This window comes from Coenobita brevimanus, chromosome 57, assembly GCF_032717465.1.
Source record: "Coenobita brevimanus isolate Jiangsu-jjx chromosome 57, ASM3271746v2, whole genome shotgun sequence".
Lineage (NCBI taxonomy): Eukaryota > Metazoa > Arthropoda > Malacostraca > Decapoda > Coenobitidae > Coenobita > Coenobita brevimanus.
Window position 1 is genome coordinate 17,822,322 of NC_137010.1, and position 20,066 is coordinate 17,842,387.

General features: G+C 43.6%; 2 protein-coding genes across 7 annotated transcripts in view; one reads left to right on the top strand and one right to left on the bottom strand.

Moving 5' to 3' along the window:
* vilya (Ring finger protein vilya) overlaps positions 1-13,138 on the top strand; it is a 28,379-nt gene extending 15,241 nt beyond the window's left edge. Inside the window, exons 7-8 of the mRNA XM_080274019.1 lie at positions 12,540-12,649; positions 13,012-13,138. Coding sequence (XP_080130145.1) covers positions 12,540-12,649; positions 13,012-13,138 — 237 coding nt within the window. The remainder of the gene's footprint in view (positions 1-12,539; positions 12,650-13,011) is intronic.
* The window catches only part of RsfS312 (ribosomal silencing factor RsfS-like protein, 312), a 108,030-nt gene continuing 95,438 nt past the window's right edge, over positions 7,475-20,066 (bottom strand). For 5 of the 6 annotated variants that reach the window (XM_080274430.1, XM_080274435.1, XM_080274434.1 and 2 more), the window contains one exon: positions 12,896-13,156. The gene's annotated coding sequence lies outside the window, so the exon portion shown is untranslated. Of the gene's footprint in view, positions 7,610-12,895; positions 13,157-20,066 lie in introns of those variants that run through there. The other variant, XM_080274432.1, reaches the window with a different exon arrangement.

Below are 20,066 nucleotides of genomic sequence, written 5' to 3' on the forward strand. Positions count from 1 at the left end.
CAAAGCGGGGATCTTCTGTTTGGCTCGGTGGTAACATGCGCATTTGGAGCACGTGGGCCAGGGATCAAATCCTGGCCATACAGCGTGATTAATTTGTTAAATTTCATTACAGTTATTACATTGGTTGGCAATGGTGTGGGATGTGAGGTGACGCTTGGTTGGCAGTTTGATGTTCCTTGGTTAGCTGGCAGCATCCTTGTCCTTACATCTCAGGGATGAGCTGTTCTGTGTGGTCCACAGCTTCTCCAATGGTGCCTTCAGTGCTACACTACCATCTGTATTCGAAACTCTCACCATATTAACCACCAAGGGGAGAAAAGAGGGATGTAATGGGGTCTGTAAATGCCCGCATTTTCATTGCAGTTATTACACTGTTACTAAGTCCTTGGCATCCTCTGTTCGAGGCTGTGATGTGGAACTGAACCCAAACCTGAACCCAGAACTACCGGAACTGGCATATTTTAAAGGTGCTGAACCCGGAACCGGAATCGGTAGTTTTTTGGCCGTTCCAGTTCCGGTTCCGGCTATCATTATTTTTTTACATTATCAAGGAGCAGCCACAACAGTTAAAAACTAAATGTTGCATCGTCAACTCGAAATAGAACCCCAGTATAATATTACTCTCTCTCTCTCTCTCTCTCTCTCTAATCACACACCGATCAGCTGACAGTGAATTAAGGATGGGTAGAATGACAGTCGACCACATATGATATTACCCTTGTTGTCCTGTCCTAGACGTTTATCATACGTGAATGTGAACAGCCCACTTGTGACTCCACACATCACATGGTTGAGCCAGTTCCCCTCCAGCCACTGGTTGAGCAGGACTGCTGCTGTTGCTTGCTGTTTTTCTTCTTTTTTCTGTGGTTTCAACTTTCAGATACTTTATCTTGATTTCTTATGAAAGAAATTTTGTGGTAGTACAAAATAACCCCTTACTGTATATTCCTAGCTGAGTTTTCCCTGTTTAGGAACTGGTTCCAGAACTGGCATAGTGTTACAGGAACCGAACCCAAACCCAGAGCTAATTACCTGCAGTTCCACATCATTGGTTTGAGGTAGTTTACTCGATTGTATTGCAAAGCTAATGGCCTGTCAGTGCTCATGTTTTAGTACTTTATTGTGATTGTAAATTTATTCTGTGTACTGTACTGTTTATGAGTGTGAGTGTCAACCTCCCAGTGCTGTTTCTTCCTCCGACGTGCCTCATCTGTGGCCTCAAAGTGCTCGCTACTGCTGTAGTTGTGTGTGATGGTGGAGTTTGTGGCTTTTGTTGTGGTGTCTTAGAATGGCAGCTGCAGGTCCTGCTGGCCTTGTGTTTTGTCCCGGTTGTTGTCTGCATGGCACTTCCACCACCTACTAAGAGGCATTGTGTCATTTTCTCTATGGAGAAGATTGAGATAATCGAGAAGATGGAGCAAGGATGGACTGTCACAAGGCTTATGGAGCATTATGACATGCCCTGGACCGTGTTACAGGATTTGCGGAAGAACAATCACTCCATCAAAATGTTCTTCCAGAGTCGATATGGTACAGCTGTGCAACAGCAAGAACACAAGATGATGGCCAAGCCACGCTTTGGTGAACTTGACCTGGCCTACCTGAAGTGGTTTCGACAACAGCATGGCAGTGGTGTGATTGTGTGTCCTGTCGAGCTGAAGGCTGCAGCCACCAAGTTCACTGAGCAACTGAGGATCACAGATTTCAAGGCATCTGAAGGTTGGATGACTCTGTTCAAACTTCAACATGGGCTGTCCAACAAGGTGCCCTTTGGTGACATACTGGGTGCAGATAGGGAAGGAATTGACGAGTTTCGCACCAAGCTGAAAAACCTAATTGTCGAAGAAGGGTTATGTCTCAATCAGATTATAATGCTGATGAAACTGGTCTGTTCTTCAAGTCAGTGCCGACTAATACCTTGGCTGAAGAAAAGGAGAATTCGTTACCTGGTTGTAATGTGAGCAAACAGTGCATCTCTGTTTTGTGTTGTGCCAGTGCAACAGGCTCCCATCATCTGGGACCTATTGTAGTGGGGCACGCCAAACAGCCACGTTGTCTCAGGGTTAATGGATGGTGTCCCAGTGATTTTTTTCCCACTTGCTGAAGGCCTGGTTTACAGTCAAGATTTTCAAAGATTGGTGTATAGTCATGCTGCCAAGGAGTCTTGCCCTTGCCCACAACCACGTGAAGGCTCTACTGCTCCTTGACAACGCTTCTGCTCATCCCTCTGAGATGAGTTAGGGTTGGAGATGGAGGCCATATATGTTCTTGTCCCCTAATTCATCCTCAGTCTTGCAACCCATGGACCAGGGTATCATTGCGGCAACGAAGCGACTGTAACAGAAGAGGTTTATGAAGATGTGATGGTTGTGCTTGAGAACGAGGAGAAGGCAGCCCAAGCGGGTAGAGGACCTTGGCCAGCTTCAAGTGGTATTCCCTCAAGTCTGCAGTCAACAACTGGGCACAGACTTGAGGGCAACTCTCTGCACTCACCCTTGAGCATGGTTGGAACAGGCTCCTCAAGGGTGAAGAGGCCGTTGCTGACTTAACCAGCTTCAAAGCTCAGAACTTTGTCCGGCATATGGAAGCAGCAAGAGAACGGGTAGCTGGGAACATGATCCACGACTGGCTGGAAGTGGATGAGGGAGACCTTGGGTACCAGGCTGTCCAGCAAGGAAATTGTGGAGTCTGTGACTGCGGGGGACACTGAGCATGAAGAGGAGGACAGTGATGATAATGAAGAGAGATATTCCAAGGCTCCGGCAGGTTTGTGATGCAGTGGATGTCCTTCTTGACTACTGTGAGCGTCCTAACCAGTAGCCCACCTTTGCCGATGCCATGGCCATTTACCTGCGACAGGCCCATGAGAATGTGATTAAGCTGCAGTCAAGAAGGGTCTCCCGACAGTCTTCCATCATGTCCTTTTTCCGTCCTGTGACACCTGCCACTTCATTACCACAGTCCTTGACCTCCTCGCATCATCCTCTGTTGCCCTAGCCTTCAACCTCCTCGTACTGACCTCTGTCACCCCAGCCCTCTGCTTCTTCACATTGGCATTGTTTACCCCAGCCAGGCACCACCATGGCCACTTCTTCGCCTCAGCCAGGCACCTCAGCCATGGCATCACCATCAGCCCCACTGACTGTGAAGCCTCACTTGACATCTTCTCTCAGTCAGAGGCCTCATTGGAGCTCCACCTGACACCCTCTGCCACTCCATCTCCACTACCTACTCCAGCACCCTCGGCAGAGATCGAACCTGAGGTGGTGGAGCTGGAGTAATCTTTGGGGAAGACATTTGCTACTAGACCACATGAGATTATGTGTACTGAACTGTACAGTACAGTACTGTACTGCACAATGTACACTCTACCTTCATTGATCCTAACACTTGGTGAGTACATGCAGTAGTACACTGTACAGTACTCTATTACTGTAGTGTATCATTACTGTCTTGTTGTTATATGCTTAGTTTTCATTTTTTACTCATGATAAAGTTTTTAGGATAGAGGGGTCAAGATGGATGGAATCAAAATATCCAGCTCAAAGCTGAATGCTGCTCTGGATATGCAATATCCGGCATTTCACGCTATTCGCCGTAGGGCTTAGCTGAATTACAGTGGATAATTGAGAGTTTGTACTGTACTTTTTGAGCCTTAGAAAATACGGTTTTAACCAGTTTCCCACAATTGCAGAATGGTGAGTAGGATCCAATACAGGACATGGAAGATACTTAAGAGAAGTCACATGGTTTCTTGGAGCCAAGAAAACTATTTATGACCTTGGGAGGGTAACCATAGGTCTTGTGAGTTAAGGCACTTCACCCAGATATAGCCCATATTGGTTTACACCTGAGAGGTTGCCAAGATATAATGCTTACATAATGCCTCTCAGGGAAGAGTATCCAGACCTACCTAGCCCTAGCCCCCAATGCTCTTGATGGAGCAGTAAAGAATGGGATGATAGCTAAAGATGTGTATTGTAGTACAGTTGCTCTAGCTGAAAGTGCATCCAAATAATGTGATGTATACAGTATAGGTATCTGGCAGCTGCTCTGTAGTAAACACATGTAGATTTATGAATGATCACACAGCTCTTTCAGCCTGAGCAAGCAGGGCTGTGATTGGCTGTTGTTGACTGATGAGAGGAAATGAAGACATATCTTTTTTTAATATGTTACTGCATGTTATTGATCAAATATTATTTGATGGGGAAATGCTTATGGTACAGTAATTTATGGCCATCTCTAAAGTATGTAATGATATCAATAATAGCAGTGTTCGAAGGGGAATCAATACTTAGTTATATCATGGCAACTGCACCAGCGGGTATTTTGTATATCCTTGTTATTTAAAACAGCGACTCCTGAGTTCTGACCAATCGAGTATTCTAGCTTATTGAAGTGTGTATGTGGTGAGGAGTAAGGGGTCCCATAAGAAATTGCTAAAAGGCTGTGACCTGTGTTTCATTACATGGCATGTATGGTAGGTTGGGGCACTCATCATCCACTCACTTGATGCAGTGTTGCTCTCAGGTGTCTGCCCTTTCCTCTCCTCCATTCTTGTTTCCTTCCAGCTTGTTCTGTCTTTCTTTCCTTCATTTTTTCCTTGTCCTTCTGCCTGCGGGTGACTTTACACTCCCTCATTCGTCTTTCTTTCCATTATTCTTTCCTCTTCATTTTGCCTGTGGGTGACTCTACTCTGAGTGACAAGCCAAATGGATTCCTGTACACCAGAAAACCATTTACCATGCTGGGTGGTAACCATGTAATAATAATATTATTATTAATAATAATCTGGCCTTTTGTTTCTCAAAAGCGCCAGTTCTTCCTTTGGGAATTCACTAGCGCCCGACACCCATACATTATTTTTACAGTTACAGCAGAACCTCGGTCCTCGAACACAGTCCGTTCTGGAAGGCTGTTCCAGGACCGAATTGGTCGAGGACCGAACTAATTTTCCCCATAATAAATAATGTATATAATTTTAATCCGTTCCAAGACCCCAGATGCTTACCTATTTAAGTTTCAGCACTGGTACCAGTGCTTTCCTTTACAAGGTGACTGTATATTTCTCTTGCCTTTTCACAAATTATATACTCACCAACACTGTCTCCTGCTAACTGTTTCTCATTGATGAAGATAAGCAATAATTTTTCCACTTCTTCAATTATTTTCCGCACTACTTTCCTCTTTTCACTGCCAGTAGCCGTACTGGATGAACTTGCTTTCTTTGGAGCCATTATTAGGGGCTAATACTGCACTGAATCAAGAAAAATGTGAAGCACAGCAGGACAACCATGTTGACGAACAACAAAGGTGGATGCGTGACTGTCGGTCGGCCAGCTTCCCTTTGTTTGGCTACGTTCAGGTTGGTCGAGGTCCGATATTTTGGTCGACCTCTGGAGCAAAAATTTCTTGAATTTTTTGGTCGAGGTCCGATTTGTTCGACATGTGAGACGTTCGAGGACCGAGGTTCCACTGTACAAGAATTGTGACATTCTTGTATGTAATACAAACTACATCATTTATACATGAAAGTGGCAATAATTAAACCCAATAATCATCCATCATGGTACCTGTCTCCAGGTCATAGCATTTTGAAAAAAGAAAGGCTTTCAGCTGTCTCTTAAAGGATTCAACAGTAGAGAGTTGTCTTATGGACAGTGCAATCTGTTATATAATCTAGGGGCTCTATACACAAAAGAATGATCAGAGAAAGATGACTGGTGAATGGCTCCTGGCTCATCAAGACACAAGGAATCATCTCCACTGCATAACATTACACCCAGGCATGCCGATGGGAGTTTTAACAATTCAGCAAGATACTTCGGTTCACCAAACTTAAGAACATTGAATGTAATAAGACACAGTTTAAATTCAATTCTAGCCTTTACTGGTAACCAATGCAACTCAATCAGAAACAGGGTAGTTGAGGTTCTCGGGGGGAGACCAAAGATAAGCCGTGCTGCCCTGTTCAACACAGACTGAACTTTTGATAGTAAATTATTTGGAAGACCAACCCACAGTGAATTACAGTAGTCAACACGAGACAAGACCACTGCATGGACCAATGTTAAGAGGCACCATCTATTCAGGAATTTTCTCACAGAGTACAGATTTCTGAGATGCAAGTTACACCCTCTTACAACCTGATTAATATGTTCTTTGTAATTTAATTTAGAATTAACCAAATGTAACCAAATTATGGTGCCTGGTGGTTTAGTGGGTAATTATGGCACTCCAGTTGGATTGAGCTGGTGACGGTTTATATCCAAGGGATGGTTTGGGTTTATTGCTCACGTAACGCCACTCAAGGATAAGTGAGGCTGGTCACTCTCATCTTAAATATCAGGACCAACTTGCGAAGCCCTGGGCTTCTATGCTCCTCATGGGGCAATGTAAGATTGGATTATGGATGGATGGATGGTATGTTACAGGGACTTTGCGTAACCATTGATTTCATGAAATCCCTAGGGAATTCATGAAGTGAGTAAAAATTAGGATGAGTTAAGTTAATAAAGGCGGTCATTAGATTAGCCTGGGATAATCTACATTAATTTAAGGTTAGGTTAGGTACGGGTAGGTTAATTAGGTTAGGTTAGGTTAATTTAGATGAATGCTAAGTTATGTTAAGCATACATCTGAATTAACCTAACCTAAACTTAGCTGTCTCACAGGTTGATAAGCCACTGTCGCTCATCCCCAATATCCTCCCTCGCAGAGCAAGTTTGTCACTGTGACGTTCCATCCTGTTTGTCGCCATGACATGCTGTGATATTGTCGCCAAGATCTATGGGTCCCTCATCACCTGTTTTCATGATGGAGCGCAGTGATTCTGACATGGGACAGGCCACTCGTATTCTCTGACCTCATGATTCGATCTCAATATCTGTTCTTCTCGTTACCTTTTCAGGACAAACAAAATTTCCTCTTTACTGTAATTAATTACATTTTATTATTCTCCATCATGAAACACCACAGTACAGTGGGCTTGGACAGTATGCATGATCACAGTGAGCGAATCGCATAGTACACAAGTGACCAAAATCATAACCACAGAACTTTGAATGCGTGAGTTTAGCCCGCAATACACGAGGCAGAGGCAAGGAATGGCCCAAAACTGCTATTTTCCCAGACTGTGAATCCCCCCCCCCCCACAACGTGCCCATCTTGACATTAGAATCTCATAGAGAAGGTGCCCAAGAGGAGTCTACAGTACGATGTCACCAATAACAATTTCAACAATAACGTTTTCAGCAATAACAGTAAGTTAGAATAGATACCCAGTTTCTATAATATTTGGATTCACTTGAATAACGGTTGTCTCGTGAATACCAAGTTGTTATACTACAAATATGTCCATTAACAAGACGAGGAATGAAACAGACAAACAGGAAGAGATGAAGGAAATTGCCGAGAATGTGAGCAGTAACGAGGAAGAGGATCCTCCCCTCACCGCCTCCCTTGACTTGCCAGTCACCATCCCCTCCACCTCCACTGCCCCACCTTACTCACCAGGCGCCTCCCCCTCCACCTCCACATCTCGCCTGACTCGCCTGCTTCACCTGGCATACCTGCAGCCCCCACCGTATAATACTGTCGCTGCATTCTGGAAGAAATATAAAATTCAACAGACCATAAATTTCTTCATTAAAACCTGGAAGAATACATTGGCAACCGTTAAACACGTGTGGTTGGCTCAGACAGAGAGAGAGCGGCCACCCGAATTAGTCACTAATAATTGGACTTGTAAATCATCCATCCATCCATCATCCAATCCTACATTGCCCCATGAGAAGTGTAGGAGCCCGGGGCTAGGCAGTTGGTCCCGACATTTAAGATGAGAGTGACCAGCCTCACTCATCCCTGAGTGGCATTAGATGAGCAATCAACCCCAACCACTGCTTGGATATAAACCTTCACTGGCTCAATCCAATTGGAGCGCAATAATTACCCACTAAACCATCAGGGGCCAAAATTTGGTTACCACCCAGTGTAGTAAATGGTTTCCTGGTGCACAGGTAACCATTTGGCTTGTCACTCAATGTAGAGTCACCCACAGGCTGAAGGAAGTGGAAAGAATGAAGGAAAGAAAGAAGAAGGAGTGTAAAGTCACTCGTAGACAGAAGAACAAGGAAAGAATGAAGGAAAGAAAGACAGAAGAGAATGGAAGGAAAGAAGGATGGAGAGGAAAGAGCTGACACCCGAGAGCAGCACTACATCGAGTGAGTGGATGGTGAGTGCCCCCACCTACCACAAACTTGTAAATCAAATTTCAAGAAAATACCAGAAACAGGTATGAGGAGGAAAGTGTTGATGCGGTGGGGTCACTCTGAGTGTATTGCTGCGCCTCAGAACCCCTGCCATTAAGTCCATCCGGCCTGTCATCTGCATATGACTGACCATATTTTTGTTATTTTAGCTATATTTTTAGTAGGCTTATATGTTGTAAAAAAATTTCCCTTGATTATGTCTCTAAGGTTAAAAAAATATCAGGGTTTGAGGGAGTCCTGCACCTGTAGCACCAGTTGAACAGGGCAGTACTCCCAAGGTTGATGGCAAGCTGGTGATAGGGAGAGCTGGAGCTCCTGTTTCACCAGCCCTCAGGACTTGATCCTGACCATCTCCCTTTGCTGAACATTTTCAGTGCATTCATTTACACGGAGAGTAGGCCAGCATGCTCTCATAATACCTCTGCCTTCAACTGTCTACACCACACTACATGTGCCTAACATATTACACCTTCTATTCACTGTCTTTAATAATGGCCCCTGCAATGTTGCTATCAAATGAGGTGGTACCTCGGATTGCCACCACAGGCGGGGTAGGGCTGGCGGCACAGAGTCCTCCCGGTCGCCATCAAACGACTGTGCCGGCAGCGACTGTTGCTATTTCCGGGAATGCTCGTCAGCGAGGAAGTGAAAGTGTGGCCTTATTCTTCACCAACATACGCGGCCATACCACAAATTTAAACTCAGTTCATTTTTTCCTTCAGTCCATATCCCCTTTGGCCCTTTTCCTCACAGAACCACAAATCTCACCCTCTACCGATATATCTCCATTTTGTTTTCCCGGTTACCATCTCCTTACAAACTTCCGTAACAAGGGCGGGACCTGTTCTTATATCAAATCCCAGTATGCAGTTGATGCTATTTTAAACTTCACTTCATTCCGTTTTGATTACTCATTATATAAACTAAATTGTCAAAATATTACCAAATATATTTGTGTAGTTTTTCACTCACCCAATGCTTCTTTGGAACCCAGTGTATTTGATTCCATATCCATTCAGTTGAGTAACCTTAACCTTGCCCTTAGCACCGAAATTACCATTTTGGGTGATTTTAACATACATAATGTTGAATGGTTGTTGCATTCTGCCAGGACTGATGACGCTGGTCTAGAGTGCGGGCTGTTTGCAAAATCGTTTAATCTCACTCAGCTGATAAAGCAACCATCCAGAATACCTGATAATCCTGACCATAATGCCCATCTCTTGGATTTATTCTTGACAAATAATCCAGATCAATACAGGGTAGAGGTACTATCACCACCTGGATCCTCTGACCACAATCTCATCAAAGCCTCATTAGTTAACCCTCCCACACCTCCCCGTTCTGAACCTGTCAGGGTGACTCGATGGCACTTTGATTGGGCAAACTGGGATGGATTTAGAAATTATCTTGCTGACATTCCATGGCAGTCTTTCTTCTCTAGTGATCCCAATTCTACCCAGTCCCACATTTGCGACTTAATACTAGCTGGTATGGATTTATTCATACCAAGTCAACAGTTCACTAAAAGATCGAACTCTACAAAATGGTTTGATGGCAACTGTGCCAGAGCAACAGCCCAAAAGTCATTAGCATATAACTCTTACTTAAAATCAAAAACATCTGAATCACTCTCCCAATTTAAAATTGCTAGAAATCATGCAAAAGCTGTATTAAATCTGTCTAAATGAAACTTTCTTCAAAAGCAAGCATTAAAACTACTTAACAACCCTAATGACAATAGAAAATTCTGGTCATCTTAATTCTTTCAATAATAACTTTCACAAGTCATCTTCCATTCCCCCACTAAAATCTTCAGATGAGGGGAACATTACAATTGACCCGCATGGGAAAGCAGATATCTTTGCCAGTACATTTGCCAGAAACTCAACCATAGACGATACCAGCCAGAATGTCCCAGTACTAGAACTTGACTCTCCCGAAATTGACCCACTTAAAATACAGGCAAGATACGTAAAATCCATCCTAGACAATTTACCCACCAACAAAGCTCCAGGCCCAGATGGAATTCCACCAATTGTTTTGAAAAAGTGTTCCCCTGAACTTGCCTCTGTTCTAGCTAAATTATTCAGACTATGCATACGTACTTCTTTATTCCCGAATTCATGGAAAGAAGCCAATATTCATCCAATTCCGAAGAAAGGAAGTTCCTCTGACCCCTCAGATTACAGACCAATAGCTGTCACATCTTCTCTTGGTAAGGTATTTGAAACTTTAATTAATAAGCACATCATTAAACATCTTGATTCCAACAACTTAATTAGTGATAGACAATATGGTTTTCACAAAAGATCCACCATTGACATACTCAATCTCCTAACTCATACCATCCATCAATCAATTGATCTACATGGAGAAACTCATGCAGTAGCTCTTGATATTTCTAAAGCTTTTGTCAGAGTATTGCACCGTTCCCTGCTGTCCGAACTCCCTTGCTATGGACTAATGTCTTTTGTTCCTTTGATTTCTTCATATCTTAGTGACAGGAAAATAAGAGTAAAAGTAGATGATATATATTCCAATTTCCACTCAGTTAATGCCGGCGTGCCACAGGGATCAGTTTTGGCACCAACCCTATTCCTGATTCATATTAATCTCTTATCTGTCACCCACAATCCCATTCACTCATATGCAGATGACTCTACATATTGTAGTTCATTCACACGCAGACACCCATTTACAAAGTCCAATATCTCTACCTCTCAACTCAGTACAGCCATCTCCATAAAGCAAGATCTATGTACGATCAGTGAATGGGGACCAAACAACTTTGTCTCTTTTAATGCTAGTAAAACTAAATATATGCAGTTTACTAATAGACAGATATTGCCAGATTCGTACATTACCTTCAGCGCTACTAATATTCCCATCTTCAAAAGTATGAAATTCTTGGCGTCTCACTTAACAATGCCCTCAGTTGGACCTCTCATGTCAGATCACTTGCTAAAACCGCCTCAAAGAAACTTGGATTATTGTACAGAGTCCGTAACTTCATCACTGATGACCAGTTAGCTTTAATTTATAAGAGTCATGTGCGCTCTCAGCTTGCATATTGCTCACCCTTGTGGAATGGTTGTGGAGAGGTTGCATTAATACAACTAAACAAAATTCAGAACAAAGCTGTTAGAATCATTAACAACCCTGCCATTACAAATAAACCACCTCCCCTGCAAGTAAGAAGAAATGTTGCCTCCCTTGCATTATTTTACAGATATTTTTTTGGCAAATGCTCAGACAAAGTTGAGTCCATGGTGCCACCTCCCCATGCCTTCCATTGTGCTACATGGGCATCTGGTAGCGCTCATGACTGGAATGTCACCCAGTCATATTGCAGAACTTCTGCCTATCAGAATTCTTTCATTCCCCAAACTGCATCTCTCTGGAACTCGCTTGCCCAAAGTTGTTTCCCTCCAAATTTTAACCCACAGCTGTTCAAGTCTAACTGTTACAGATATTTTATGAACAGAGAACGCCAGTAATCTGGTGTATGGATTATTTTTTTTATTCACTTGTTTTTCCTTCCTCTGTTCATCCATCCATTCATCATCCAATCTTACATTGCTCCATGATGAGTGTCTGTTCTCTTATTTAAAAAAAAGTATATATATATATATATATATATATATATATATATATATGTTATTTTTCCATAAAGTTATGTATTCACAGTGCGCAAAGTCATGGACCGCCCATCCGCTCATGTACTGTGCAAGCGCACTGTAGATATAACGCTGTATTAAAACGGTTGTCATGCAAGGTAATGAAGTACTTCAGGTAGTTCGGTCAGGATGATTTGAATGCATTTTATTTGCCGCTCATCTCCTGTCTGTGAAGGTGCCAGTTAATATGACTAGAGTTAAATGTGAGGATTTCAGTTATCCTTGTCATCACACTTAGTCATTGTTTATAGAAATCTAATTTATATTACCATAAACAGTACTCAACACACACACATTGATGGCTTTCACTTAGCATATATAACAGGAAATATTGATGGCTTAATTGTATTAAGTGGTTCAACCAATCACTTCTCACTTCTCTCCTTACAATTGACTGAGGTTCCTGAGTGATTCATGCACAATAACATGTATTTATTATGGGCAGCTGCCAAATATCTCTGTACATCAGATTATTTGGATGCATTTTCTACTTGGGCATCTGTAGGCTACATAGGAAACTGGGTTAGGATGATATGATGCTTCACAAGGCAACAAGCTAGTGATAAGTTTGAGTGATTCTCCTCAGCTGCAGAAGTACAGGTCCCTTGAGCAGCAGCACTCAGCAGCCACCAGCCAGATGCAGGAAATGGAGCGAAGGTTTTCCACTGCAACCAGTCGCATCCAGGAGCTTGAAAAGTTAGTGCGAAGGATATGGTGCTAGTTTGGTGGTATGACTATAGTGGAATTTTGAAATACTCTTATACACATACTCCTTAACTCTGCCCCTCATTCTTTCCCAACCTACCCTCCTGCACTTGATCTCCAACCATGCCCCTTACTCATTACTGTCCACAATCCTACACATGCAGTGCTTCCACCCTCTTCACATCTCCAGCATATTGGCTATGGTCTGCCATCTCCTCTAGTCATCCACAGACACTGATAGATAAGATATACAGACAGAAAAACAGACACTAGTTCAAAAATGTTTAATACCTCATATTGTACAAAAATTTCAAGTTCTGACAGAAACTTACAACTGTCATCCTCTTTCATAGTGAGAACCAGCACCTGCGAAGTTTAATTGCTCAAGAGCGTGGAGTGGTTGGGGGACTGGTGCCCTCAACTCCCCTTGAACACCAGTCACGCACCCTCACACCCAAGAACCCATCACCTAAGGTATGACTGCAGTTGCCTTAGGATCTGAAAATTTATACACATTCTTATTTAATGTACACTGTAAATAAAGTATATGTTCTTTTGCAAGTTTTAAATGCACACAGTGTTAGTTATATGCAAAAATCTTAAACATTAGTACTCCTATACAGATTTACTGGAGAGTTAAAAATTATATCCATGCTAAGGAATCTTTGTATGCAGCATGTATAATGAGTGTAATGCTGTATAGTGGTGAAACCTAGGCGGCAGAGGAAGAGGATATTCACAGGCTCAAACGTACAGAAATGACAATGGCTGAGTGGATGTGCAGTGTGTCCTTGAATACGAAGCCTGGGGGGGCTAGGTTTATAATGGAAGACTTAAAAGGTAGGATGGGACTGGAGTGTACTGTTGTTGTGATGAGGCAAGGTGGATTGAGATTTGGGCATGTGTAGAGGATAGGGGATGACAACTGGGTACTAGAAAGTGAGAAGTGTTAACATTAGGGGTAGGACTGTGCGAGGTAGACCAAAAAATACCAGAGACAAAGTCACTGAGTGTAACCTCAGGGATATGGGACTGAATAGGGAGACTGCCAGAGATCGAGCAGAATGGAGAGCCCCCATTAGGTAACCAGTGCCAACACATGCAAGTACAGTATGTTGGAGCCTTTATAAATGAGACGAAATGAATACAGTCAACCCTTGATATAAGGGACTAACTGGGAGAAGGGCAGGTTCGATAATGTCAAAAGTTCATTATATCCGAGGGTCCCTCCCCTCAGGTGGGAATTCTAGCACATGTTTGAAAATAAATGAATACAATATCATATTCTAGTACAAAATATGAAAACTATACCCATTTTTCACTAACTTGGCCCATAATTTTGCCCTTTTGCAACTTATTTAACATACTTGTTATAGTACTTCTTGACTAGTGCAATATTTCTGTTATTACAACTCGGCAATCACGATGGAGAAAGTATAGTTTCAGGCCAGGTTGGAATAAAAAGAGGAGGAAACACAGGTACACCGTACCTATATAGATGGCTGTACACTGCTTACACTGCACTCACCTTGTAGGCTGTACACTGAGTGAACTTTCATTCATTTTCACTGTCGGCAGATGACTTCTGGTGTCATGTCTGGTACAGATAGTCCCCAGGTGCTGGGAGCTGGGGTCCTAGAAGCTGTAGAGCTGGAGGCTGGCTTAGGAGGTTAATGTTGCAGACACAGTGGAGGTCTGTGACTCTGTTCAGGGCCTCTTGGCAGCAAGAAAGAGCACAGGGTTGAAAAGCTGGGAGATCTTAGGCCTGATCTTCCTTAGTAGCTGCTGCTGCAGCTGCATGAACTCAAGCCTGATGAGCCACATGACCTCATGATGCTGAACAAGAGGTCCTCCAGGCGGTGGCTCAACCGGTAGAGAGGTGGCGTGTGGTCCTAACGGACCCAGGTTCAAATCCCGGCTGGGGCAGGGAACAGTTTAAGGATTTGAATTTCATTAAATCAGGCTTTACTGATCTACCAGAAGACCCACCGACATGTCGTAAAAATACCCCCGCTAATACCAATACACCAGTCCTGTATGAGACAGCCCTAGCATGTATTCAATATGGACGGTGGGTGTTAGCGCCTAAGTGGTGACATGTAGAGGTGTATGGTATGTAGGAGGACTGCTGGGCCTTGATAGCAGGCTGTGAAGCCTATGCCCAGAGTCGGACACATTAAAAAAAAAAAAAAAAAAAAAAAAAAAAAAAAATGTCCTTGATGGTCAAAATTGTGTCTGCAGTATCAATGTCCACTGCTGGAGACGGTTCAGGTGCCTGCTTCTCCTCCTCTTCATCTTCCTCCTTTGTTGCTGTCCTGTCTTCCTGTAGTTCTGCCACAATTTACATCTCCCTCTGGTGATGGTAGCTAGGCACACCAGCATCCTCATCCATCCATTCTTGCAGCTCCTTATCAGCAAGGTTCCTTTGTCCTGCTTCTGACAACAATTCTGCCATCCTCAATGGCTCAAACCCCTCAAAATCATGCTGTGGTGTTGAAGTCTTGGGGGTTTTGAGGAGGTTGCACCACCCATTCCTGAGCATGGCACTTTCTTCCATAATTCCTACCTCTCTTCCCAGTTGTTGATGTCATCCTTTACAAAGCAGTTCTTGAAATTCTGCTGGCTTTTCTTGCTGCTAGTGTCCTCTTGGTCATCCTGGTCCATCCCATCCTCAGTCACAATGGCACCGTTGCCGATAAAGGTTTCTGAAGTGCATCTTGGCACACACACTCAATGACTTCCTGGTACATGGGCTGGATCATGGCAGTGGTGCTGAGTGGCAAGAACAAGGCCTTGATTCATCCATCCCCACTTCATAGTCTGATGGAGGAAGGATGGGCTGGTGCACAGCAGCACTGCCTTCACTTTGCCAGGACCAATGTCATACCTTTTTTGGTGCTGCCTCATGGAAGAGTCGAAGCTGTGGTGGAACTAGTCATTAATGTCCTAGGTAAACCATGCAGACTTGTTCCCATGGTACTTCACAGGAAGCTTGAGAGACCTGGGTTTATTGCACTTACCTACTATGACTGACTGTATGCATGACAGCCATCAGCATTGCACAAGCCAGAATGGAGAGCCTCTCCTTTGTTGTTTTATGCCCCGGAATGCTGCCAATATCTTTGGAAGCTTGGGTGTTTTGAGGAAGAGCATGCAGAACAGCCCAGTCTCATCTGCACTGTAAATTTGAAACTCATGCAGACCCTCCTCCTCCATCAGCTTCTGAAGATGCTGATGATGATGCTCCACAGCATCAACATCACTGAGTTACACTCAAGTTATGGCCTCGTTAACAATGTCATTCCACATCCTGAACCTCCACTGCCAGCCATAACTACACTTGAAATATTCATTTCCAAGGTGTGCTGCAAGCCTCTGTGCTGCATGTTGGGTGTCCAGGCCATGCACAGGAACACTCAGCCTGCTCCTGCATGTACCACTTACACACAGCTTCATCTAGCTTCTCATTTGGCAGCTTCTTGGTCCTGAATACACCTTTCCCCTTCTTCCTGATTTCCATTTTCTTTCTTTGCTTCCTATGTTTTATCTTCAGCCTTCAGGATATCATGAAGGGTATTCGTCTTAAGGTCATACTTGTGCATGAGTTTGGCCATGCTCATGCCTCTCATGGGCCTTGATCACCTCCATCTTGGTAATGGTAATGCAGTAATCCTCTTCTTTGCTTTTCACCTCCATCTCTGCAATTGTAATAATCCTCTTCTTTGCTTTTTCACATGAGAAAGTGTTGAGATTCCTTACTAAAAGCCATTTTTGACAATCACAATGGAAAAATACCTGACAAAGTCTAGAGACGTGAGACCCACATGCTGCTGTCTGAACACAACGAAAAACGTGACAAGACTGAGGCCATTCATGTGCAACACAGTGTGTCCACAGACTCTGGTCCTGCCCAGGCCTACCAGACGTAGCAATAAAATAGCCCAACTCATCACTTATTCCTGCTCACAGATCTCCAGCCTAGCTCAACTGGGAGGAAGAAACCACTGCCAATCTTGGCAACTGTGTTCTGAATCGCCCTGCCTGCAGGGAGCAGCTCAGAAGCGCCATTGTTGTGCCTCATTTAACTTCTCAGGCGCATATACCATTCCGGAAATGCTGATTGATAGAATGTGTCGTAAATTCCAGAAGAGCCATGTGAAATGCCATGAACTTTTCAGTCATTTCTCGTGCCTTCTACATGCTTATGCTTGATGAGTGGGTTGCGAATTGTCAGTGTGGAGTGTAAACTTTGACTAAAATGTTACCATGTTTGATTAGGTATAAGTGGATCAAAATACATGATGAAATAATTTTTTTAATCAGTTTTTCCACACCACAGACATAGGATTTGTTTAGGGCCGCTGCAACATACAGATTAACAACCATTGTTTGGTATAGCTGAAAAACAGTGCAGTGGACTCGAAGGTGTTCAGAAGGGCAATGTGATGCACCCTGGTTTAATGATCATTGTTCTTATAGCCGACAAAAGTTCAGCGAACTCTGAGGCATTCTTTAAATCCAAAATCCATTCTGTTATAAGTTCATTATGGCAAGGGTCTACTGTATTTGTATGTGTTTAATAGATGATTAGAAAGGTTAGGAGCATGGAACTGGAAACCCAGTCCATGTGCAGCAGTGGCATTGGGATGTGGCAATTGAATCCCTTATTGGTGCATGCAGCTCGAACACTGATGAAAGGTAATTGTGTACGAAAGGGTAGTGACTTAAGGATGATGGGTGGCTGGTGTTATGAAGGCCTTGATATAATACGTAGAAGTGAGTACAGTCTGGTCTCATTATATCACCTCGTTGTGATAAATCACTAGAAGGATAATTCAGAAGTTATACCCAATTTCACAGTAACATTTTAAAACTGGCAGCAATTTCACCAGAACGATATTTTTGATGGCCACCTCTGAGACTCTCGTGTGGATGCGGTGATGCATGCAAGCTGAGTTTATATACGGTATACACTATGTGTGCAAGGAAGAAGGAAGCAAAGACTAGAACTCAGCAAATTTTTCCCTGGAAGAAAAAAAAAAAAAAGATATGAGAGAACAAAATTCAATAGATCTGTTCATTTTGAGATGCCTAGACACACTGTGTTTAAAAGACTGAAGGTCATATAGGTTGTAATGGAAATACAGACAGGGGAAGATAGTTCCAGAGTTGACCTGTTGCATACATGATGGACTGGGAGTAATAGTTAACTCTTGCACCAGAGAGCTGGGCAGAAAAGGGATGAGAGTTCGATCCAAGATGGGTGCTATGCACCTGCTGTAGTGGTGGAGGGATGCAAGCAGACAGTTCAGAGGAGCAGTGACTACTGAAGTAGCGATAGAAAAGAGATAAAAAGGTAACAGTGCAGCGAAGAGACAGAGGCTGAAGGGAGCTACCAAGAGGAGAAGAGTTAATGAGATGAAAATCATTTGATTCCACCTTGTTGAGAAGAGCTGTATGTGGGGAGCCTCCCCATGCGATAATTGTACAGTACTCTACATGGGGCGAAGAAAACCCATGTATAAAGTCAACAACTGTGCAGGGGTAAAGAAGGCACAGAATCGGCATAGCACACCTAATCTCCTGGAAGCAGACTTTACATGAGACGTAACATGAACTTTCCAAGCTAAATCCAGAGAGAATGAAACCCCAAGCATGTTCAAAGATGATGCAGGATTGAGTTGGGTATCGTTAAACATTCGAGGATATTAGGTGGATGTGCAGTGCATCCTTGAATGTCCAGTCTACAGGGGCTAGGTTTATGATGCAAGAGTTGAGAGGCAGGATGCGACTGAAGTGTATTGGTATTGTGATGAGGAAAGATAGCTTGAGATGGTTTGGGCATGTGGATAGGATGGGGGATAACAATTGGGTGCAGAAATTGAGAGATGTGAATGCTGCGGGTAGAGTTGCAAGAGACAGACCAAAAAAGAATGGGATGAGGTCATAGAGTGTGACCTTAGGGATAAGGGACTGAACAGGGAGGCTGCCAGAGATCAAGCAGTCTGGAAAGCTATCATTAGCTGACCAAGGCTGATGCATGCAAGTATGTTGGGGCCTTTATAAACAAAACCTTCTGTGGTTTCATTATCATGAAGTTCTGTTATCATGCACCATGTTTGGTACCAATCATGTGCAATAACCAATGGATATGTGGGGGGGGCGGGAGTGTAGAGTGTGTGTGTGTCAATGTTTCCAGATATTTTTGCTTGAGGGAGAATAAGACCTTAAAGGCATGAGCGGTGCTTGAGCAACTGTGTTGTATATTTCACGAAGCACTCTGCTGATGGTTCTTCATGCTTTGTGCTTTCTTTTCTTTGTTCCCGAATCCTCCCAACCCTATTTTTTGTGGGACTTAACTTAGGGTTTGAGAGGAGCGAGAGAGTGCTGTTGATTGGAGACATGAATGGCAAAGTCGGGAATGTACGAGTGGATGGAGTGGTTGGTCAGTGGGGTGTGCCAGCTGAAGTAGATGGGAATGGTAGTGCTTTGGTGGACATCTGTGCTGGTAAGGGGTTGGCAATAGCCAACACCTACTTTCGTCATAAGATGATCCACCGGTATACATGGAGAGTAATGAGGAGGATGGATGGTGAACTTGTTGAACGAAAGGCAATGATAGACTACGTGTGTGTGGATGAGCGAATGAGAAGACAAGTGTTGGATGCAAGGGTGTGGAGAGGGTGGGGGAATGGAGTCTCGGACCATCACTTAGTGATGGCCAAGGTAGAGCTGCAAAGAAAGTGGTTGAGGAGGCAAAGGGGAAGACAGGAGGAAGCAGCTCCTGTGAGAAGAGTGGAGAAATTGCAAGATAGTGAGAAGAGGACAGAGTATAAGAGCATAGTGGAAGAAAGATTGGGAAGGTATGAGCTAGAGCAGATGGAAGGGGTGGAAGACGTATGTAAGATATTCACGAAAGAGATAAGCGCAGCGTGTGAGGTGGTTTGTGGAGTGAGGAGGAGATGCAAGGGTGTGCAAGGGACAGCATGGTGGAATGATGAGGTGAAACGAGCTGTGGAACAAAAGAAGAAGGCATATGGTGAATGGTTGGCGAATAGAGGTAGGAGAGAAGATGAGAGAGAGAAGAGAGAGGTATATGTGAGCAGGAGAAGGGAGGTTAAGAGACTGGTGAAGGAGAGTAAGAAGAAAGTGGATGAAGAGTTTGGGAGGAATTTGAGTGTGAAATGGAGGGAGAGTAAGAAATTGTTTTGGAAGGAGGTAAAGAAAGTAAGGCAGTGTGAAAGGGGAAATAGTAGGGGAGTGAAAGATAGGAATAATAGATTGTTGGTGGAGAAGAGAGAGAAATTGAGGAGATGGAAGGCGCACTTTGAGGATTTGTTGAATGTAGAGAGTGAGAGCAGTGTGAGTATAAGTGGTTGGGGAATGGCTGGGAGAAGAAGAGATGAGA